The sequence below is a fragment of the Pongo abelii genome, chromosome 3, assembly GCF_028885655.2.
Source record: "Pongo abelii isolate AG06213 chromosome 3, NHGRI_mPonAbe1-v2.0_pri, whole genome shotgun sequence".
Lineage (NCBI taxonomy): Eukaryota > Metazoa > Chordata > Mammalia > Primates > Hominidae > Pongo > Pongo abelii.
This window is the reverse complement of record NC_071988.2, coordinates 23,924,035-23,945,533: the sequence shown is the minus strand read 5'-3', so window position 1 is coordinate 23,945,533 and position 21,499 is coordinate 23,924,035. Positions and strand designations below refer to the sequence as shown.

The following is a 21,499-nucleotide window of genomic DNA, read 5'->3' as shown; positions in this document are numbered from 1 at the left end:
GTGTTAATAAACTCTCTAAAAATCAGTCAACCAAGTGGGAGGCTCCATCTCTGGCCATAAAGCCGGTGCCTGAGGAACATCTTGAGTAAGGGCTCTCCCTGTGGTTTTAGATTGAGTCTCTGGAGCATGACCTGCAGGCTTCTGTGGACGAGCTTCAGGATGTTAAAGAAGAACGGTCTTCCTACCAGGACAAAGTGGAGAGGCTCAACCAGGAGCTGAACCATATCCTGAGTGGGCACGAGAACCGCATCATTGACGTGGACGCCCTGTGTATGGAGAACAGGCAAGTGGCCAGGCCCAGGCCTGTGCGTGGGAGGAAGGCTGGTTCTGCACAGGCCTGCAGGCTGGGAGTTATTTGCAGCCCTGTTTATTTTGGAGAAAATTGCCTTACAAGTGAAAAGAAGCTCACTCCCCTGAAATGATGACATCAATGCCATGTATTAGTTGCAAAAGTGAAAAAGGAAAGCAGCCCACACCTACACAGCTGCACACATCTCCCTTCTCTTTCCCTACACCTTCCTTGGTAGGTCAAGAAGGGTGAGGAACCCATGAGAGTTGCTTGTTATTGCCATCAAGGAGAAAGAAAAGAATAAGAAAATAAATTGAGAAATTCCCTTAGCCGTTTCTTTTCCCTGAGGCAAATTTCAGCGTGTGTGTGTCTAACTTAATGTTATGTCTGGTGTCGCCTCTTCCTGCCTCTCTTCCCAGTGGAATCATCTTAATGAGAATTATGTGAAAACTGTGTTGATATCCCTTAGGGAATCTCTGCGAGGGCTGTTTTAAAGTGGGGTGTCTGTGATTTGGGCATGTTTGACCTTGATTGCATTCATTTAAGGAAAGGTCACAAAGATGCATGTGTTTCTCCTCTCTGGTGAGCAGGCAAGGTGTTATGTGTAAAAGATAGCTCTTCTGGCAAGTGGTTTTTGTTTTTTCCCCTTATACTTCAGTGTGTGTTTTTTATTTAGCCCTTAAACACTTCCTAGTTTTATGTATTTTTTTTCAGGTACCTTCAAGAGAGATTAAAGCAACTCCATGAAGAGGTCAACCTCTTGAAATCAAACATTGCCAAATACAAGGTAGCAAAATCATGATGACAGTGATGGTGATTCACTATTGTGCACCTAAATGTCATTCTATTTTAATTCCCTTTTATGTGCCAAAGATATTTTAGTACTTGCCTGCCCTCCCAGATAGAGTCTAATAAGAGCTTTAACTGGGGTAACCAGTACAAATTAAAATCCCAAACAACAAACAAAACCAAAGCAGCTTTTCGCAAGAGCTCCTTCTGTGGTTGTTATCCGAGCAAGGCATGCCCACCCAGGATATGTTAGCGCCTGGTATAGCCTCTCCACTAGAATCTGGAATTGCGTATTGCATAGCCTTGGTCCATTTGCAATTAGATTTCTTACCCGTTTTCTCTATAACATGTTCACTCATTAGATGCTATTTCTGTCATAATCACCCATAAGAAAATGGTTTCTGAGTGATGAAGAAACAAAGATTGGGAAGACACAGCCTAAACCATAATGTTCACGTCACACTGCAAGGACAGAATGTTTAAATTCTCCCCACTGTTAGTTAGTCTAATTCCAGCACCATTAGTTTGATAATATCTATTTCTGCAGATGTTAGTTGTAAGTGTTATAATTAGAAAAATCTCCTGGGTTTCTCTGCTTGGAAAGTAGATTGATTTCTCTTCCTGAGGGTGAAGTTTTACAGCCGTCTAGATGCTTGGAAGAACCTTATTTTCCTGGCTTTTGACATTAGCATTTGTTCTCACAAGTCTCCATGCTGTTCTTCCTTTCCATTTTGTGGAAGCCACACATTATACCAGTCTATCTATATGCATTCAGCCAAAGAAGGATATAGCTTTTAAAGTTGTATAATTAATACATAATTTTTAAAAATGTGTGGATGCATTCATTTAACAACATTTATTCAGTTCTATGTGCCAAGCACTGGCTAGATGCTACATATCAATTTTAATGTAAGTCTGTTCTAAGAATGACATGTAGGTGGCACATATGTACTTCCTTAATCTGTATCCACGGCAGACATCACTAATTGGTCATGGCTCTCTTTCCTTCCAGAGATCACCGTTGGTGCATGGAAATAAACCTAGTCACCATCTCATGTCTATTCAGAAGGAATTTTCATTACTAGTGACTTCACATGTTAGGCTGCGTTCTTGTCTCAGATTTGATTTAATTTAACATGTATTAAGTGCTTTTTGTATACAGGGGACTGTAACTGCTATCATTCTGCCATGCACCACCTTTATTTAAAAAAAAAAAAAAAAACTTCTTACCAGGCCATAAAAATTATAACTCTTGGGCGTAGACTTGGAATTCTAAATATTAGGCTAGCACTTGGAGTTTGCAAGGGGTTCTTGTGGGCCGATGAGAGGAGGCATCTGCTAGGTAGTTTTCCATTGTTGGCTTTTCTGACGGGTTTTTATTCTCTCCCAATCCTGTTTTAGAATGCTCTGGAGAGACGGAAAAACTCGAAGGGCCAGGGTAAATCCAGCAGCAGTGCTCTGACAGGAGTCCTGTCTGCAAAGCAAGGTAGGATATCATGCCCCAGGAGAGACCGCTCCTGAGCGTAAAATACTAGAGCTGCAAGGCCATATCCCATCCAGTCTGCTGCTTTTGTGGTCTGGGAACCGAGGCGATCCATCGAACAGTGGCTCCCCGACTTCCACATGCATCAGAGTTGCCGGGAGGGCCTGTTAAAACACAAGATTACTGGTTCCACCCCAGAGTTTCTGATTCAATAGGTCTGGAGTGCGACTTGAAAATTATGTATTTCTAAAAAGTTCCCAGGTGATGCTGACGCTGGATCAGTGACCCCACTTTGGGAACCACTGCATTCGAGGTTTTTCTAATCACTAGACCCCATTTGGGCATATTCCCCTAGACTGTGTTCTCCTTTCCAGAATGTTCTCTGTTTCCTAATCACCAATCCAGCATCTCCAAGGATGCGTTTTGACCTCCTTGAATTTCTCCTTTTCCCGGCCTCTACTATCAGAAAAGTCTCCTAGCTGCTGAAATCATTTTCTCACATAACATGTGCCTTTTTCGAAGAAGCTTTTATTGATTGCAATTTTTTTCCTCCTTCTTGTCGATTCCAGTGAAAAATAATGATCTTCCAGGAACAGTCCAGGGGAATAAATAGCAGCACGCTGGCTTCTGACACTTAATATTCAGAATTCGATGCTAAACATAAGTCTCGAGTTGAACATGCTCAGCTGGCCCACTTTTTGGTTGTTGATAGTGCAGACCAGCAACTATCATATGGCAGTCTTAATCAGCACTACAGTGGCTTAAAAAAAAAGTGCTGAGTCTCCAGCCTACATAACAACCAAGGCTCTTTTCCAAGCAACTACTTTTTTCCACTCAACCAGAAAAGAACACCCTAGAATTGTTTTTCAAAAGAAAACTACAATACTCTATAAAAATGTGAAGTAGCCCATCTAAGTTTAGCTCTGGATACCATATATAGCAAACCATCTTTGAATGTTGATACCCAGTGTTATCATTGATGTGGGGAATGCCAGCAACACTCAAACACTGTGGCAGAACCATAAATCTGGCACAGCCTTTCTAGAAAACCTATGATGAAAAGCATTCTATCAACAATCTGTTGGTATTGGTAAACGAAATCTATGACTCTATGACAACCTGCTATGAAAAGCCTTAAACTGGCCCCCTTTGAACCAACAAAAAACAATTACAGACATATGCAAACATTTTGCTACAAGACAGTTCTTCATACATTACTTATAATAAAAAATATTGAAAACACAATAAATGTCCAGCAGTAGTTAAATAATTCTACATGAAAACACAATAAATGTCCAGCAGTGTTAAATAATTCTGTATCTTTTTTTTTTGAGACAGTCTCACTCTGTTGCCCAGGTGGAGTGCAGTGGCGTGATCGTGGTTCACTGCAACCCCTGCCTCCCAGGTTCAAGTGATTCTCCTGCCTCAGCTTCCTGAGTAGCTGGGACTACAGGCCTGTGCTACCACGCCCAGCTAATTTTTGTGTTGTTGGTAGAGACGGGGGTTCCACTATGTTGGCCAGGCTGAGCTCGAACTCCTGACCTCAGGTGATCTGCCCACCTCAGCTTCCCAGAGTGCTAGGATTATAGGCATGAGCCACCACACCTGGCCAAATAATTCTGTATCTATACACGGACTACAAAGCAGCCATCCAATTTTATGTTTTAAGGGATATTAATGATGAATAATATTGTTAAGTGAAAAAAGCCGGGGTTTTTTTCATTTTTGAAAATAAAATTGTGAGATTTATACTGTTTCCTTTTTTTTTAATGTCTGGTAGGAATATCAGTGGTTGTTGTCCTTCTGTTTAACTCTTAGTTTATCTCCCTTTGAAGAGTGCTTTTAAAAAACCCAAAGCAGACTTGAAGAACAGCCATTCGGAGTCAGAAAGGACACATACGCAGGAGCACCTGAGTGACCCTAGGGTAGAAAAAAATGGCGGGAGAAGCAGCAGAAGTTGCAGATGTAGAATGGGGCCAGGCTGTGGATGGGGCTGGTAGCTTCTGAGAGCAATTTAAGCCATTTCAAGCCCAGCCAAGCATAAATGGGGAAACATAGTTGTAACAGCATCACATGTGAAAAAGTCACAGATGTTTTAATAGATAGTATTGTCATATTATTCATTAATAGTGTTTTATTGCCAAAGAAGCTAAGGAAATCTTACATTCTATTCACAGAAGTATGGAATTTGGGATAAAGGAGGTGATAGTCCTACTATGTGCTAAGCTAGTATGCCACACTGTAATATTCCTTTATATATTTGTAAGTGGCATGCAGACAAATTAGGAATTTTTTGAAAGTATACACTTTGGAAACTAGACAAAAAAATCATTTTCTATCAGAGCCATCCATAGATGACTGGAGACTTGTTAAAGACTCATCCAGGGCAGGATATATGCACAAGGGGTGGGTCTCTCTCATATGGGTCTCAATCCTTCAATTACGTGGAACCGTGTATGTTGTTTGGCTTTCATTTTGAACTTGGCCGTGAATGGGATTTGGCAGTTTGTGGAGTAACAAGTATCCAAGAACAGCTAGCTTTTGCATAATGTACTCTTTCCCAATATTTAGATATTTGCAGTCTGCTATATACCTTTTTGCCATATCTTTGTGCCACCTTGCTATTGTTTGCTTAATGTTTTTCTTTAAGTTGATTTTAAAGTGACTCATTTTACTTGACCTTACCCTAAGTAGTAGCACCTGTGAAATCACTGGTTTTGTTATGCCATATATAACCTTTTCTATAATACCTTCAAACAAATGCATAGCTACTAAAATACAAAACATATTTTGCACTTTAAATAATCTCCTAAATTATCTTACCGCCTGTCAGGGGTATCACACAATGGGAAACTGACATAAAGCAAGGTGCTTGGAGCTAGGAGTCATTGTCATTTGCGTGGCTGTGTGACTTTCAGCCAATGTTCTTAACCCATCTGTGCCTTGCTTTGTCCATGAAATGGAAAACAATCAATATTTCATAGAGTTTCTTTTCCCTCAATTTTAAGACTTTATGCGTTAGTCATTATGAAAGTGTTTAAAATAGTAGGCAGATGCAAATATTATTATCCTTTTAAAAATTGCTGATGAAAGTCCTGAGAACTTCCTCCTTTCTGTTTAGTCCTCACACTGGATTTTACTTTGTTTTGTTGACACTTGAGGTGGACTCTCAATACAACATAGTAGCATTTTGAAGCTGGGGACATATCATTATCCAGGAAGGATTGACATTGGTTTGCATTCCAGGGTTTCAGAAGAATGACGACTGAGTTATACATTTTGTATCCTATCTAGTTCAGGATCTGCTATCTGAGGATCATGGATGCAGCCTCCCAGCTACTCCGCAGTCCATTTCTGACCTGAAATCTCTGGCAACAGCCCTGTTGGAAACAATCCACGAGAAAAACATGGTCATTCAGCACCAGAGGCAAACCAACAAGTAGGTGGCCAAACTCTTGGGTTGGGGGGTGGGCTTGAAGGAAGTGGGACGAGACTATCAGAAGTGAATGTCAACCAGCTGGAACCACAGACCTGCAGGGAAGGTGAGACCCCTCAAATCAAGAAGGAAACTTATTAAACTAGAATGGTGCTTCTGCTTTATATCAGCATCTTGGCTATCAGCTGGAGCCAAGCAAGGAAAGAGTACCGGCCATACTGAATGCTTACTCTGAGCTATGCACTGAGTAGTATGTATTTCATGGATGAGTTCCATAAAATAATTGCCTGGGTGACTTGACCCACCTCTCCTCCAGCTCTTGTTTTAGGGGAGAAACTGCCTCAGTGCCATTTGAAACTCCCAGCATGACTTTGAGGGTCTTTTAATGGCAGAAATCGCCCAAGCATCAACTTCCACAGGCTGCTGGGCCTAGAAAAGAATCTCATGTCACTCTTCCAGATCCGCAAAAAAGATGGTGAAAAGAAAGCGTAATTAAAATGGAATGTCTTATTTGGTTTTTATAGCATGTTGACTATGTTATGTAAAACCAAGCAGGTTAAAGTAGCCATTAAAGATGACAGAGGCAATATCAAGAGTGTTCAGAGAATGGTGAATAAACAATAAATTAAAGTAGCAAATACTACACATGGGGTTGGCTTTCTGGGCATGCAACCTGTGCTCAGAAGGACCCCACATTAGGTCTGATCTTCCACTGTCACCATCTTGGAATTCTTAGTCATTGTTTTAACAAGAGGGTCCCACATTTTTATTTTGCACTGGACCCTGCAAATTATGTAGCTGGTCCTGCTTGCAAGACAGACGTACACCTGGAACCAAAATGCAGGTGTGAGAGAACTGTGCGGGGCCTGGAAAGCTAGGCTTCAAGTGACAAAGGGAGGGACCAGAGAATCTGGGGCCTGATGAACGCAGGGGCATGATGAACGCAGGGACATGGGAGAGAGGCAAGTGGAAAGTGATTGAAAGTATCATAAAAACAAAATAGAAAAAGAGAAGCTGGAGTGAAGGGAAGATTGCACCAGAGATGAAGATGTATGTGGAAGAAAGTGGAGAGCAGCAAAGGGAAGCAGGGCAATCTCGAAGGGATGACAAGGGTCATTTATTGACAGGAGAAGGTTTAAATGTTCTTGAAAAGTGAAATCTTAACCAAGGAATGAAAAGTCAGACACTGAAATGCAGATGCTTCTCAGGGGAGGAAGAAGGAATGGGCATCCCCTGCAGCACGAAATGTCCTCCATGAGCTGGCTTCGTCCTTCCCTCTCTACAGATACCTCATCTTTCAAGCCTTCTCAGGTCTTCTAAACCCTGGTCCATTCTCAGCAGGTGACCACTGTTCTTCATTCAGTGAGAAAATGGGGCTTCTCACCATGAGCCTCTCAACTTGCGGCTGCCCTGAAACCAGTGTCTCCCCATGTTCTGCTCACTCCTGTCTCCAGAAAGTACACCAGCTGCCATCTTGTTGGTCCATGGGATCTTTCCTCTTCTGGGCCTCTGCTCCCCTGGGACCTCCTGTCTCACCCTCTTCAACCTCCTCCCTTCCTCTGGCTTTTGCCTCTTTGCCCTGAACCCCCAAAGCCTTTCCTCAACCCTGCTGCCTTCCCAAAAATACCACCAGCCTGGAATGTTTTTGAAGAAGGCCTCCTCTCCTTCCTCAATAGCTACCCTGTCTAAATGTATTCCAGGAGGTCACTTATGTTGGAATTGCTTGGGTGCAGCGGCTGTGGGGTGGGGACACTTGTTTATAAATGCAGAATCAGGGATTTGTGGGAGGGAAGGTTAGGATTCTGGATTTTAGTAAGTCCCGGGTAAGTCCATGCACAGGAAAGAAAGATAACCTTGGCTTTAATGCCTCCCAAGACCTCTTCCTACATTTCCTACGGCATTCTTTCTTTGCAGGTCACCAGTATCCCCAAACTCCACCTTTGAGTCTCTTTCTTCTTTAATTTCTTCACATCGAGATTTTCATCTTGAAATCCAAGTAAGGTGGATTTCAAGGGGGAAACTCCAGCCTTCTCCACTGTCTCATTTCCTTTTCCCACCTCTCCCCTGACCCCCACCCCAGACCCACTCCATCTTTTTTCTCTGTCTTCTGTGCTTTTTCCCCCACCTGGGAGACCTCATTCCCTGTCTCTGTCTTTGCCTCTCATTCTCTGCAGACTCTTCTCAGATCTCTTGTCCCCACCACCCCATCAAGAGCAAGACCAAGACCCACATTTCCAACTTCTGGTTGATGGTTTCTCCGGATATCCTTTCGGCTCCTCAAATTCCATCAGTCAACATCCATCCTAGTATGTTTCAAAAATGGTTATGCCCTTTGACCATCACTTCTTCCTTGGGGAGACCCTCCCACAGCTCCATCCTCAGACCCCAGTCCTACCTCCCCCGCCTAACCCACCTGCCAGCTACAGTTCTGAGCATGACACTAGCCTTCTCTGCAAAGCAGGCTGAGTCCCCATTGCCTGCCAAAGGCAGCATCCACAGGCTATCGGCCTGACATGCCTCTGCAGAGGATCCCAGCCTCCTCTGACAGGTTGATTCCCTAATGTGTTCCTAACCATACCCACTGCAAACACACCCATTCCCCAGGTTCACAGCACTCTCTCCCTCCATTGTGAAAGACTGACATTTTCATTTGACCATGTTTATTTTTGTTTCTATATACTTTTTCATGTTTATTTTTTAATAATTTTTGAGCCATCCTCTGGGTTTTTTGTTTGTTTGTTTGTTTTGACAGGGTCTTGCTGTGTCTCCCAGGCTGGAGTGCAGTGGCATAGTCTTGGCTCACTACAACCTCCACCTCCCAGGTTCAAGTGATTCTTGTGCCTCAGCCTCCCTTGTAGCTGGGACCACAGGTGCACGCCACCACACCTGACTAATTTTTTTGTATTTTTTTAGTAGAGATAGGGTTTTACCATGTTGCCCAGGCTGGTCTCAAACTCTTAACCTGAAGTCATCCGCCCGCCTCGGCCTCCCAAAGTGCTGAGATTACAGGCATGAGCCACCATGCCTGGCCTCTGTGGTTTTAATTTAATATTAATTTAAGGTTAAACAACAATGTCTTTCCAAACTACTCCCAGCTACCTTAATCCCCTTCCTGGAAGAAACGTCCATTCCTCATTTCTTATGTATCCTTCCAAAGGATGCATAGACAGTATAAGCAAATGCACAATACATTTATGTATATACACATACTCATATATTTACATAGATATACTGTCTTTTTTTTTTTTTTACAAACGGTCACTTGTATTCATTTTTTAAAAAGGTTTCTTTTTTCATTATTCTGCCTCTTGATTTTTTCCCCTGTAATAATGGATCTTGGAGATTGTTTCATATCAGCACGTAAGTTGCCTAATGTGCCATCTTTAATACTTAGAGGGTCCTCTGTTTCATACTTTTAATAAATGTTTTATTTGGGGGCATGTAAAGAAACTAATTATACTACAAATGGAATGAGGGCTGAGAATAGAATGTGACTTTGGTCTGTGTGTGTTCTCTCCCTTGATTTAGCCTTGTGCAACTGAAATAATAAAATAGCTTTTGGAATACACTGGAAACTACCCTGGTCTCTGTGTGCATGCCCCAATTGCAATCTTAGAAAAAAATAATAATTAATTAATTTAAAAAAGAAAAGAAATGGCTTTATTTTGCTGGAGCACTATACATAGCAGTAAAGGTGTTCCTTCCTGGCAGCGTATGCTCCCCTGCTGGTTTTCCACTGCCTGACAGTTACCACCCTTGAGAGGCTCCAACGGGAGCCATCTCGAAGAATTGATGAAGAAACCTAGGACTTTACATCTTGAGCAACATTCAATTAATAGGCAATTTGCTTGAGCTACTTCTTGCCAGCAAGTTGGCAGTTGCCTGCTGATCGAGAAAGAACGGATGTGAGGTTCATTCATCTTTCAAACTGGGTGGCAAAGCATTCGTGGACGAGGTGGTTGTTCAAGGGCCATTTCACTGTGCACCACATTTCGTTCTCCAGACCTTCCCCCCAGGCCCATGCCTTACCATGGCGGGGAGGTGGTGGTGAATATATGAGGACATATTGGCCTTTTGCTATCCTTCCTGCTATGCTTGAAACCGTTTCCTCTTCTCTTTCCCTGGCCAATGGTAAATGAGCTTGAAGTTCAGCATCTTGGGGAGCAGCAGCAAGAGGGCGTATGGATCAGAGCAGAGACGTGAAAGGAGGCCACCTGGAGTAGAAGGAAGCAGGGGCGTCTTCAGGCATGTAGAGACACAGTTACCTGCTTCCCCTTTAGAGCCAGGCTTTCCTTAAAGACCTTCACTCAGGTATTCCTGCTGTCTGTGTTGTCCAGAGAGCAAGCACAGTAGTGCAGTTCCTGTGTGAGTTCTGTCTTCACAGACTCCTCATCCTACCTTTGATGATGTCATTACTATCTAAAACCACTGCAGGGAAGCCATCTGGAGACTGGGCATCCTGAGAGATTTTCCTAGACTACTAGGTAGATACATGCTGAAACCTCCCCCAAAACAACCCATAACTAAATAAAAACTTTAAAACTTTAAAATCTCCCTCATCCTGCAAAAACAAAAAACAAAAAAACCCCAAACCTCTCTCAAGTTTGAGTTTGCCTCGAGCTACTGCTGTTTATCTCCTTCTCTTTCCTGCTAAGCTACTTGAAGAGTCGGCTATATTCACTTCTCCCAGAGTCTGCTTCTGTCTCAGCCCAGTCCCTTGGACTCTGAATTTCATCCCCTCTACTGTCCTGAAACATCCCTCCTTCAAGGGTCAGGCACATCTTCTAAGCTGCCTCTTCTCAACTCCCATCCTGTGTGACCACTTTCTAGAATAAGACAATATTGACCACCCCTTCTCATCTGCACCCCTCTCAACTTGGCTTCCAAGGTGGCACATTGTCCTCGCTCTCCTCTGCCTCCTCCACTGTTCCTTCTGACTTCGCACCCTCTGGTGGTGAGCTGCTGGCTCCGCTCCCCCAGCCTGCACTCTCAGATCTTTGCCTTTCTTCCTGCATCCAGTATGTCTGCACAGATCTCCCACAGGCATCTCAAGCTCATCTACCTCCTCGTTATTGCCCCATTCCTGTAGCACCCCTGCATCCCGACTGGCTTGGTTTGGACCATATCAACCCCACCTGGACGATGCCCTTCTAACTGATCTTTCTGCTTCTACTCACACTCCTTCCACTCCATTCTTAACTAGGCATGCAGAATACTTTGCCTAAACTTCCTCATCCTGCTTCCTTGCTTAAAACCCTTCACTGGGCTGGGCACGGTGGTTCACACCTGTAATCCTAGCACTTTGGGATGCTGAGGTGAGCAGATTGCCTGAGCTCAGGAGTTAGAAACCAGCCTGGGCAACATGGTAAAACCCTCTCTTTACTAAAATACAAAAAAAAAAAAAAATTAGCCAGGCGTGGCAGCGTACACCTGTAGTCCCAGCTACTCTGGAGGCTGAGGCAGGAGAATTGCTTGAACCCAGGAGGCAGAGGTTGCAGTGAGCCGAGATCATGCCACTGCACTCCAGCCTGGGCAACAGAGTAAGACTCTCTCTTAAAAAACAAAACAAAACAAAACAACAACAAAAAACCTCTTCACTCTCTCCCCATTGCCAATATAGAAAAGTCTGAAAGTTCTCAATATGGCAGGTAGGTCATTCATGGTCTGGGTTCCTACTGGTTTCTCTAGATTCGTCTTCCACTTAGCTCTTCATTTCTGCTCCACAGTTTTAAGAAGCATGTGTGTATTTTCTTTTTCTCTTTTCTTTTTTTTTTTTTTTTTTGAGACGGAGTCTTGTTCTGTCGCCCAGGCTGGAGTGCAGTGGCGCGATCTCGGCTCACTACAAGCTCCGCCTCTCGGGTTCACACCATTCTCCTGCCTCAGCCTCCCGAGTAGCTGGGACTACAGGCGCCCACTACCACGCCCCGCTAATTTTTTGTATTTTTAGTAGAGACAGTGTTTCACCTTGTTAGCCAGGATGGTCTCAATCTCCTGACCTCGTGATCCGCCTGCCTCGGCCTCCCAAAGTGCTGGGATTACAGGCGTGAGCCACCGCGCCCGGCCTGTATTTTCAAGCCTGTGTGTTTGCCTGGCCCCTCTGCTCGCCAGCTGTGTAAGCCTGGGTGAGTCAAGTGACCTTTCTGAGTCTCAGTTTTCTCACCTACAAAATAAGGCTAACAAGAGCTGACGTGTCAGTTGTTGCAGGACACCAAGGGAGCATCTGTGCATACCTAGTATACAGCAAGTGATTAATAAATACCAGTTGTTATTAAAGCCTTCCACTGCACCGTCCATGTCTGTTTTTGTGTGTATGCATCGGTCTGTCTCCCACCAGACGTTTAGTCTCTCAAATGCAGGGACAGAGTCTCCTTCTCCTCATTATCCCCTGCAGCCTGTAGCATAGTGCTTTACAGAGCTGGATCTCAGGAACTGTTTGCTGAATTGGTCAAACTGAATTTAATGGACTCGGCTCCTGCTCTTCTCTCCACCTATCTGTGCAGCTGGCTACTAAGACGTAAATAGCCCCTCTTCTCTCCCTGGGCTGCGTCACACCAGGGTTCAGTGGGCTCCCTGCCACGTTCTTTCAGTGTGAAGCTAACAGAGATCCTCTTTGCCATTTGAAGCGTTGTGGCTTGTATTTTGCAAGGCAACTGCGGGCACATCCATATTTCAACATGAACAGTTTTTAAGGAGCACTTCATGCAGACATGAGAAAGAATGTGACAAGATTGGTTTTAAAGTGCCATTACGGGGTATTGGTTAAGAGCATGTGCTTCAGAAGCAAGTCCAGGCTTACATTCCGATACAGCCACACCACCAGCTGAGTCTTGCCTATGGTTTTGGTCAAGTTAACTAACTTCTGTTCCTCAGCTTCCTAATGGGAAGAGGGAAGTATGGTGGATGAGATTGCTGGGAACTGGGGAAAGACAGAACTTTGAGATAAACTGTGCATGCTTGGGCAAGTTGCTTAACCTCTCTGTTCCTTAGAGCCCACGTGTAAAAGGAGGATAACAATACCATGTATACCACAGGGTTTGATGAGATAACACAATGAGGCAAGTGTTCAGCATGGCCTCTGATGTGTATTATGGACTCAGGAAAGATTAGTTGACTGTTTGTGTTAACAGTAATGCAGTTGCTATTGTTGTTGGTGGTACTATTGTTATTATTTCTACTGTCATAACTTCTACCAAGTCCATTTTACTACCTCCCGCCCTGCATCAGATGCTGATAAGTGTCAAGTCAGAGAAGAAAGCACTGACAAACTTAGGCAGGAGCCCTGAAAGTAGATTGCTTGGGACACCAGGAAATTCACTTTGTTCCATTTCTGAGAGAAATGGCTGTGTTATCCCAAAACATCAGAAAAAATATAACCCAGTATCTCTTCAGCACACCTTCGAATGCTGCTCAGATGGCATCCCTCCACCTCCACAGAAGAGTTAAGCCTTATCTTTTGTTTCCAAGAAGCAGCCACCTACAGATGATCTGATCTGGTTAAGAAACAGGCATCAACTTGAACACTGTTGTGATTGCATCTCAAACTCATCAGCTGTTGAAAAGGGAGCTTGGATCAGAAGGTCTGAGCAAAATATGGAAAGTGAGATTACAAAGGATAGTGTCTATTGAAGGGTCAGGGACATGAAAGCAAAAGAGACCCAACAAATGGAATGAAAATGGAAAGTAATTGATAAAGACTATGCATAATTTTAAGACTTAGGGAAAAGAAGAAAAGAAAAGCTCTAAGTACCTAGATGGAAGAAAACCACATAGAGTAATTCCAGAGTTTTCTGTGAACTCAAAGGGAATATTAATTAAGATGGTACAAGTCAATTCAGGTAAAACAAGGATAAATCCACAGCCATATATATGTGCAGATATATACATATTCATGCCTCTGTGTGTATGTGGGTGTGTGTAGCTATCTCTGGAATATAAAGAGAGATAGGAGAATAATTCTAGTGTTCTGATTTATCTTGCTGAAAGGAATTGAAACTTTGCTATTAAGGTGATTTCCACATTATTTTAGCACAGCAGTGCCAAGAAAATCCCCCAAATAAAATAAAGACTGGTTTTTCAATTTCCAGCCCAATGGAAAGTGATTCAAGTTTTAGAGGACTATTAAATCATTTCCCAACTATATTTAATTTTTTATAGAGTGATGTGGGAGTATGTATGCCCACATGTCTAACCATGCATGTAGTGAAAGTTTGGCTTCCAAGTAAACAGTATGGTCTTTTCAAATACACACATTCTAGAACTTATATATCTTAGTGACTCAGAATGGTCACCTTGGAAAACAATGTAATTATTCTAATGATTCTGCAATTACTGAAAACTCTTTTGAAATATCTCTTTTCATTCTTCCCATAGCTAATTATGAGTCATGAAAAAAGGAAGGCATTTATTTAATCAAATATATTTATCAAATACTTCCCATGTATCAGGCATTGTGCTAAATATCAAGAATGTGGACATCAGTAAGACATGGGACTAAGAAGGCTGATGGTATTATGTATTAACTCAAAACAACATTCCCAAGCATGTCCATCCATCTTATTTTTTAGACCTGGTTGTTTCCAAAAATCAGATCCACCCTCCAAGAATCAAGGTGTGATATTATTAAGGGTATTCAAAATTTATTGTCATCTTTGCAATGAGCATTTCTCAAATAGAAATTCCATCAAATGATTTGGGCAGCGGTGGAGTCATCATTTAGCTTCCCAGGAAAACTACCTTTTGGGAGAGGACTCACTTTTATGGCATTTTAGTATCGTTTTTAATCATTCACTGTACTTTCTATTTGTATATGCACTTTCAATAGAACACATATTATTTACACACACATACGTACATACAAATGCTCCGTTTTTAGCATATGTCATAAATCTCAACACTTTCCTACTTAGGGCACCAGTGGGATTCCCAGGGCTGGGGGCTGACAGGATGCTCAGTAATCAATTATCATTTTCTCCCCTTTTTTCAGAATCCTAGGGAATCGGGTGGCTGAGCTGGAAAAAAAATTAAGAACTCTGGAAGTTTCTGGTTTATGGAGTCTTCCAGGTAAACAGAACCTCATGAAAACAATTTTCCTTTTTTTTTTTTTTTTTTTTTTTTTTTTAAGAAATGAAGCTCCCACATAATTTACAAGAGTCTTCTACCTTTTTAAAGTCCTTTTATTCTACCTTATTTAAAGTAGATCATTGCTGAAAAAATCTACAAGTGTTCTAAATTTAGAAACTACATGGCAGAGTGGGAGTAGAATCAGAAAAATGCAATAAATATTCAGGGTCTCATCTGTGGAACTATGAAGTTTAGCAAACCTGAATTCTGAAATTGTCACTGTGTCTGTATTTTTTTTTAACTTTTGTGAATGTAGTGAATTGTTTCTTTTCTTTTAGTCTGTAGATATCCTATAAAGATCCATTCAATTTGTTGAATTTCATTATCGGCCCTAAAAGTTAATATGAGAACTTAATAAAGATTTGTGCAATTTAATCACCAGTCCTAAAATTGAATCTAAGAACATACAAAGATTTGTCCCATTTATTCACCAGTACTAAAAATAAATATAAAAACCAACAATTGTTCTAACCCAAATGTACTCCACCACCTCCTTCTCTTCCCTTCCCCCATCCCGTTTTTACTTAGCCTGAAAATCTGAATTTCCTGTGATTTTTTTTCCAGTTGTACACTGTGTTTGGAAGACCTGCTATTCTACTTTAATTAGCTGTATTTATCCCACTTGTCTTGGTAAAATACTCCTTTTGTGAGACCCCAGCCAGCCATTCCCCATTGACTTTTTACTCTTCAGAAACTCATATTTACCATTTCCACCATCTCCCCTTTCCCTGGAAACCATGTTGTACCTGTAGTTTTATTTACTGCACAAACCAGTCTCCTTCATTCTTGAATCATATGGATGCTTCCCTGGAATGGACGATAAGTAAAAGTCAGCACAGGGAGGCAGGTGAACAACAACACATTTTCTGAAATGTAAACCTGAATCACTGCCTTAGGTTGCCTGGATGTGTGTTTCATAAATTGGAATTTTTAGCAGTGATTCCTTGAACTTGTTGTCAAAAGACCTGACAGAACTAATAACTGCCAGGTACAGTCCTGGGGATTTGAATGATCCATTTCTGCACAAGAATCTTTTGATGCTGTTAAAACCTCATCTTCTAGGAAGGCCTTTCTTTTATTGCATTGAATTTCAACACAGTTCGGCAAATTGATCGTGTATTTGTACAGTGAGATTGCCATTTCTGTGCATGTATGGGGGTTTTTATTTTTTTTTTCTCAAAATGACTTGGTGAAATTTCTCACTGTTTCATTTCTGCAATTTATATTAAAAGATGGAAGTTACTTGAGTGAACAAATGCCGAGAATTTTCTATGGTTTTGTTTGGTCTAGGTACAACTTCAAATGGCTATTATGCAATAACAATTATTTCCTTTTTTTCTTTTTGCTGCCTGAAGGCCTGAGCTACAATGTTTCAGTAGGATTTGGGAGTATGTTCTGTTTAAAATATCTGTTTTTGTGGCTAATATCAGCAGTGTATTATGTCGTCCCTGCATGTAAATAAGTAGAAATGCATTATCTACCTTTCCTTGAACTTTTCTGATTAGAATAGTCAATTGAAATAGAGAATTCAATTAGTACAAAACAAATATTAAAGGATGAAATTAGTTTTGGGGACCTGGCTGAATGAATTTTATGCTGTGGCCCTGTTTGTTCTTATCTCTGGTCTCCACATAGATACAAAGTGGGAGGACAGGAAAGAGTGGCAGCTCCCCAAATCTGATACAGTTTATGTCATGGCAATAGCATTGACCTCCTGCAGTGGTGAAGGATGTTATGATGAAGAATCGTGTTATGATGTTTTCAAACCATGGTGAAAGTAAAGGGAAAAAGAGCCTCTTCTAGTATAAATCAGATCGGTCTGTTCTGTCTGCTCGTTTTTTGTGTCTCCATTTAAACTACTGAATGGTGAAATAAGACACAATACATTATTTTTCTCCTCCTCATCCTCCTCCTCCTCCTCTTCCTCTTCTTTCTTTCCCAAAGTAGGAGTCAAATCATAGTGTTTAGCCAACTCTCCAGTTGCAGAGTTCCAATGACATCAAAGAATTGCCAACTCTCTCTCATTTACCAACACCTGGGAAGAATCAATGTCTCTTTCAGTAATCAGCCTATCGATGTGTTGGTACCCTTTTGAGCATTGACTTTGTGAATTCAGTTCTGTACCAGGCATTCTAGACATGCTTATCACCCCCTCCAAGAATCTGCGGTCCACTTAGGGAAACAAGATGAATATACATCAAGCAGTGAGAGGAAAGAAAAAAATGGCCTATAATTCAATACTAAATTAGTGATAAGGATTTTGTGTGTGTGTGTGTGCAAGGGTGGTGCAATAGTGTAAAGAAGTATGGAGCATGTCAGCAGTCGTAGCAGGCTTCCCTTCAATGGTAGCGTCTGTGGGCAGCCAGCCCTGAGCCGATTAAGTGTGTGGGACTAAATGCAACCCAACTCCACTGATGATATAAGACATCCATTTTCCCCTTTTCTGCAACAGGGGGCAAGGACACCATACTGTTCAGCGACCCCACTCTTCCTAGTGGACAGAGGTCGAGATCCCCACTGCTGAAGTTTGTCGAGCAGCCCACTGAGAACAAAGCAGATCCCAAGGATGGTAAGCTCGCCTCGATTTCTCCATCTTTACCTGGACTGTGCCTGCCACAGAGGAGTGGCTCAATGGACATCGGTCTCTTCCCCTTCTCCTTTGTGCTGCTGCTTTGGCATCATTGGGACATTCCTCAGATTTCCTCTTGTTGCTTATGTGGGTTCATCTTGTTGGGAGGTTTTAACTGCAGCATGCAGGCCCCTGCTCTCTAGGCATGGTGGCAGAGAGGTTAAGAGTGAGGACCCTATGCCAGGTGCAGTGGCTCACACCTGTAATCCTAGCACTTTGGGAGGTGGATATGGGTGTTTCACACGAGCTCAGGAGTTCAAGACCAGCCTGGCCAACATGGTGAAATCCCGTCTCTACTAAAAATACAAAAATTATCTGGGTATGGTGCGGTGTGCCTGTAGTCCCAGCTACTCAGGAGGCTGAGGCAGGAGAATCACTTGAACCAGGAGCCAGAGGTTGCAGTGAGCCAAGATTGTGCTACCACACTCCAGCCTGGGGAATAGAACAAGACTCCATCTCAAAAAATAAATAAAGAGTGAGGACCCTGGAGTTGGACAACCTGGGTTCATGGCCAGGTCCACATCACATTGGCTATGAGAACTTGGGCTGGAGACTTCAGCCTCAGTTTCATTTCCTTTAAAACAGTGACATGATCATGTCTACCTCAGGGAAATCTTGGCACATTGCCTGGTATATGGGAAGTCTGCGAAGCAGTAGAATAGAGAGAAAAGCTCCTGCTTTACCAGATAGACAGTTCTGGAGGCAGGGTGTTCTGGAAGGGATCAAAGACCCATATAGAGACCCAGATAAGCCAACAGGTTTGAGAACCTGATCTCTTCCCATGTGGGAGTCTTGTCTTCCCAACAAACTTCATATCTTTTGAAGTTTTGCTTGTCTTGTTCTGCCACCCCTAGTGTGGCAGCCAGCTTCTGAGAATGCACCAAATGCTCCCTACCCCTTGGTATTCATGCCCCCATGTAACCGTCTTCCATGTTGTATCAGGATCAGTCTGTTTGATTAGTAGAATACAGAAGTGAGGGTATGTGACTTCTACAGCAAGGTCATAAAAGACGTGAGACTTGTCCCTTGTGCTCTCTCTCGGGTTGTTTACTCTGGAGGAAGCTGACAACCATATCATGAGGACACTCAAGCAGCTGTCCACGCTGTTCATGTGGTGTGGAGCTGAGGCCTCCAGCCATCAGCCACTGGAGTGAGTCATCCTGGAAGGAGATTCTCCAGTCCTAGTCAAGCCTTCAGATGCCAACAGCCCTGGTCAGCTTTTCATGGGCACCTCATGAGAGGCCATTAGCCAGAACCACCCAGCTCAACTGTTTTCAGACTTCTGAGTCTTAAGCTGCTAGGTTTGATGTAATTGATTACGCAGCAATAGATAAACAATATACATCCGTATTTCCATCTTCTCTTGCTCAGACTCATGCCTTTAATCATTACCTCCATAAAAATACTCTCAAAGTATTTTTCCCCCACAAGGTTCCATCTGCAGAGTTACACCCCACATTTCCCAGAGCCCCAACTTCCCTTGCCCTGAATACTCTGTGGACTTCTCAAGCATGACATCACCAACTCTTCCTGCTTTCTTCCTTCTTTTTTTGTCACCCTCTCAGCTTCTCAGGCTCAAAACCTTGGAGCCATCAACCACTGTCAACCTTCCATCTCCATCTACATGTGGTCTTTCACTCAACTCTTTCTGCAGAGTTTTCACACCTTGGGACCTATCACCTCTGGCATGGTTCAGGTCCTCATTTTTTTGTCGGGAGGGCTCCGCTCCTGCTTTTCCATCCTCCTTGACTCTCCTTGCTTTATTCCCATCTTCATCCTGCTACCATAGAATAAAGTTTTTGGAGTACCGTTTCATCACATTTGTGCCATGCTCAAAAATCCCAAGAGGCTCTCCACTGTCTTGCACTTAACATCTCGACTCTGCAGTCTGGCCTAGCCTACCTTTCCAACCTCATGATTGTCTGCCCTAAAAACTGTGCCCTCAGCTAAATGGACTAACCAGCTGTATCAGTTAGCTATTATTGGGTAACAAACCAACTCAAAATGTAGAACTTAAAGCAACAACTATGTATTGTTTTTCATGAGTCTTTGGGTCAGATGGGTGGTTCTGCTAATCTAAGCTAGGCTCTGCAAGCTCTCTCTTGCATATGGATGAGGGAGCCTTGCTGAGCTGAGCTTAGATTAGCAGAACTGGAACCCCCCATCTGACCCAAAGACTGGTGAAAAATAATACATAGTTGTTGCTTTAAATCACTCGTAATAGTGCATGGAGTGGTAAGAAGACCACTTCTTATCACTGGGTAAGAAGACCCAGATGAGCCAACAGGTTTGAGAGCCTGATCATAGGACCATAATAGTGCATGGAGTGGTAGAAGCCAGGACATAGCTGGGATTTGAACAGAAAGGTTACCCCCCAAGTACCTGTGGGGAGAATTTCAAGAGAGAGACCCTGACTTTAATTGGTTCCACACCGGCCAGAAAGCAAGGCTGGGTCTTTGCAGCCAACCTCATGTGGCTGCTTGTAAGGCTGGCCTGGAACACCGTGGCCCTCTGTGTGGTTTGGAGCATGTCTTGGCTGGTGGTTATGCCATGCCAGGGTCCAGTGTCCACCTGGAGATCCAAAGCCTTCTGTCTGTTCTGGGCTTGCTGAGCCTCAGGGTGGACCTGGTCCTGCTAACCTGAAATGGAGCATGAGCCTGGCTTGATTTTCACAAGGGCGGTGTAAGTCGTGGACTGATTCAAGATGATAGCTTCCAGAGTTGCATCATTAGCTCTCATTGTTCCTACCCCATCCTCCGACAGTGCTGGGTGGGAATAAGGAAGCATTTATGCCGTGGCTGTCAGCGTCTGGGATGGCCTCATCACTGTCGCATCTGTGTTCAATTCCAACTGAAAGCAGCGTGCGCTTGGGAGGACAAAGCCTATCAGAGAGCAACTAACAAAGGAAGATGAATCGCCTCTTCGGGCCAGTGGCAGTGGGGAGCGGGGGACACATTTTTGGGTGATTAGCAATTTTTTTAACAAAGAGATACTGTTTCTTTATCTTTTAGAGGAAATATTTTTTTCTTTCCACACTATTTGTGTCATAATGCGTTTGTAGCCGTTGAGTGCATCCTCATCATTGATATGTGTATCATTATTAATAATAAGTATTAATGATAATTGTTTGCTAAAACACTGAATAATTACTATTATTTTTAATATTTTCCCACTCTTGGCTAGTTCAGAAATCTTTTATAGAAATAGCAATGCTATGTGTCTATCCTTAAAAATAAAACACCCACAGCTTAAGAGTTAAGATTCTAGAATCTTTAAAGGAGGATTTTGCTCCCACAGCAAGTAACCAGAGGCCCCAGTGATAGCTCAACGCTTGTGACATTTTTAGTAACCTTTTTTTGTCTCCTGATAATGACTTGAGTATAATTTTGGGGTGTCTTTTGGATTAAAAAAAAAAAACAGTCTAAGGGTGGCTCATACTTGTAATCCCAGCACTTTGGGAGGCTGAGGTGAGAGGATCACTTGAGGCCGGGAATTTGAGACCAGCCTGGGCAACATAGTGAGACCTCATTTCTAAAAAAGAAAATTAAAACATTAGCTGCATGTGGTGGCACATGCCTGTAGTCCCAGATACTCGGAAGGCTGAGGCAGAAGGATCCCTTGAGCCCAGGAGGTTGTGGCTGCAGTGAGCTGTGATCGTGGCACTGCACTCCAGCCTGGGACAGTGTGAGATCCTGTCTCAAAGAAAAAAAAAATTAAATTAAAAATTTAAATTTAAATTTGAAAAAAATGGGG

General features: G+C 42.8%; 1 protein-coding gene across 4 annotated transcripts in view; it reads left to right on the top strand.

Annotated features, from left to right (window-relative positions):
• Nucleotides 1-21,499, top strand: part of CCDC149 (coiled-coil domain containing 149) — a 104,989-nt gene that overhangs the window by 75,135 nt on the left and 8,355 nt on the right. For 2 of the 4 annotated variants that reach the window (XM_054553783.2, XM_054553784.2), the window contains 7 exons: nt 111-283; nt 1,004-1,076; nt 2,480-2,564; nt 5,856-6,000; nt 14,981-15,057; nt 16,473-16,505; nt 17,570-17,686. In XM_054553783.2, coding sequence (XP_054409758.1) covers nt 111-283; nt 1,004-1,076; nt 2,480-2,564; nt 5,856-6,000; nt 14,981-15,057; nt 16,473-16,505; nt 17,570-17,686 — 703 coding nt within the window. The remainder of the gene's footprint in view (nt 1-110; nt 284-1,003; nt 1,077-2,479; nt 2,565-5,855; nt 6,001-14,980; nt 15,058-16,472; nt 16,506-17,569; nt 17,687-21,499) is intronic. The other 2 variants (XM_024246356.3, XM_063723341.1) reach the window with 1 other exon arrangement.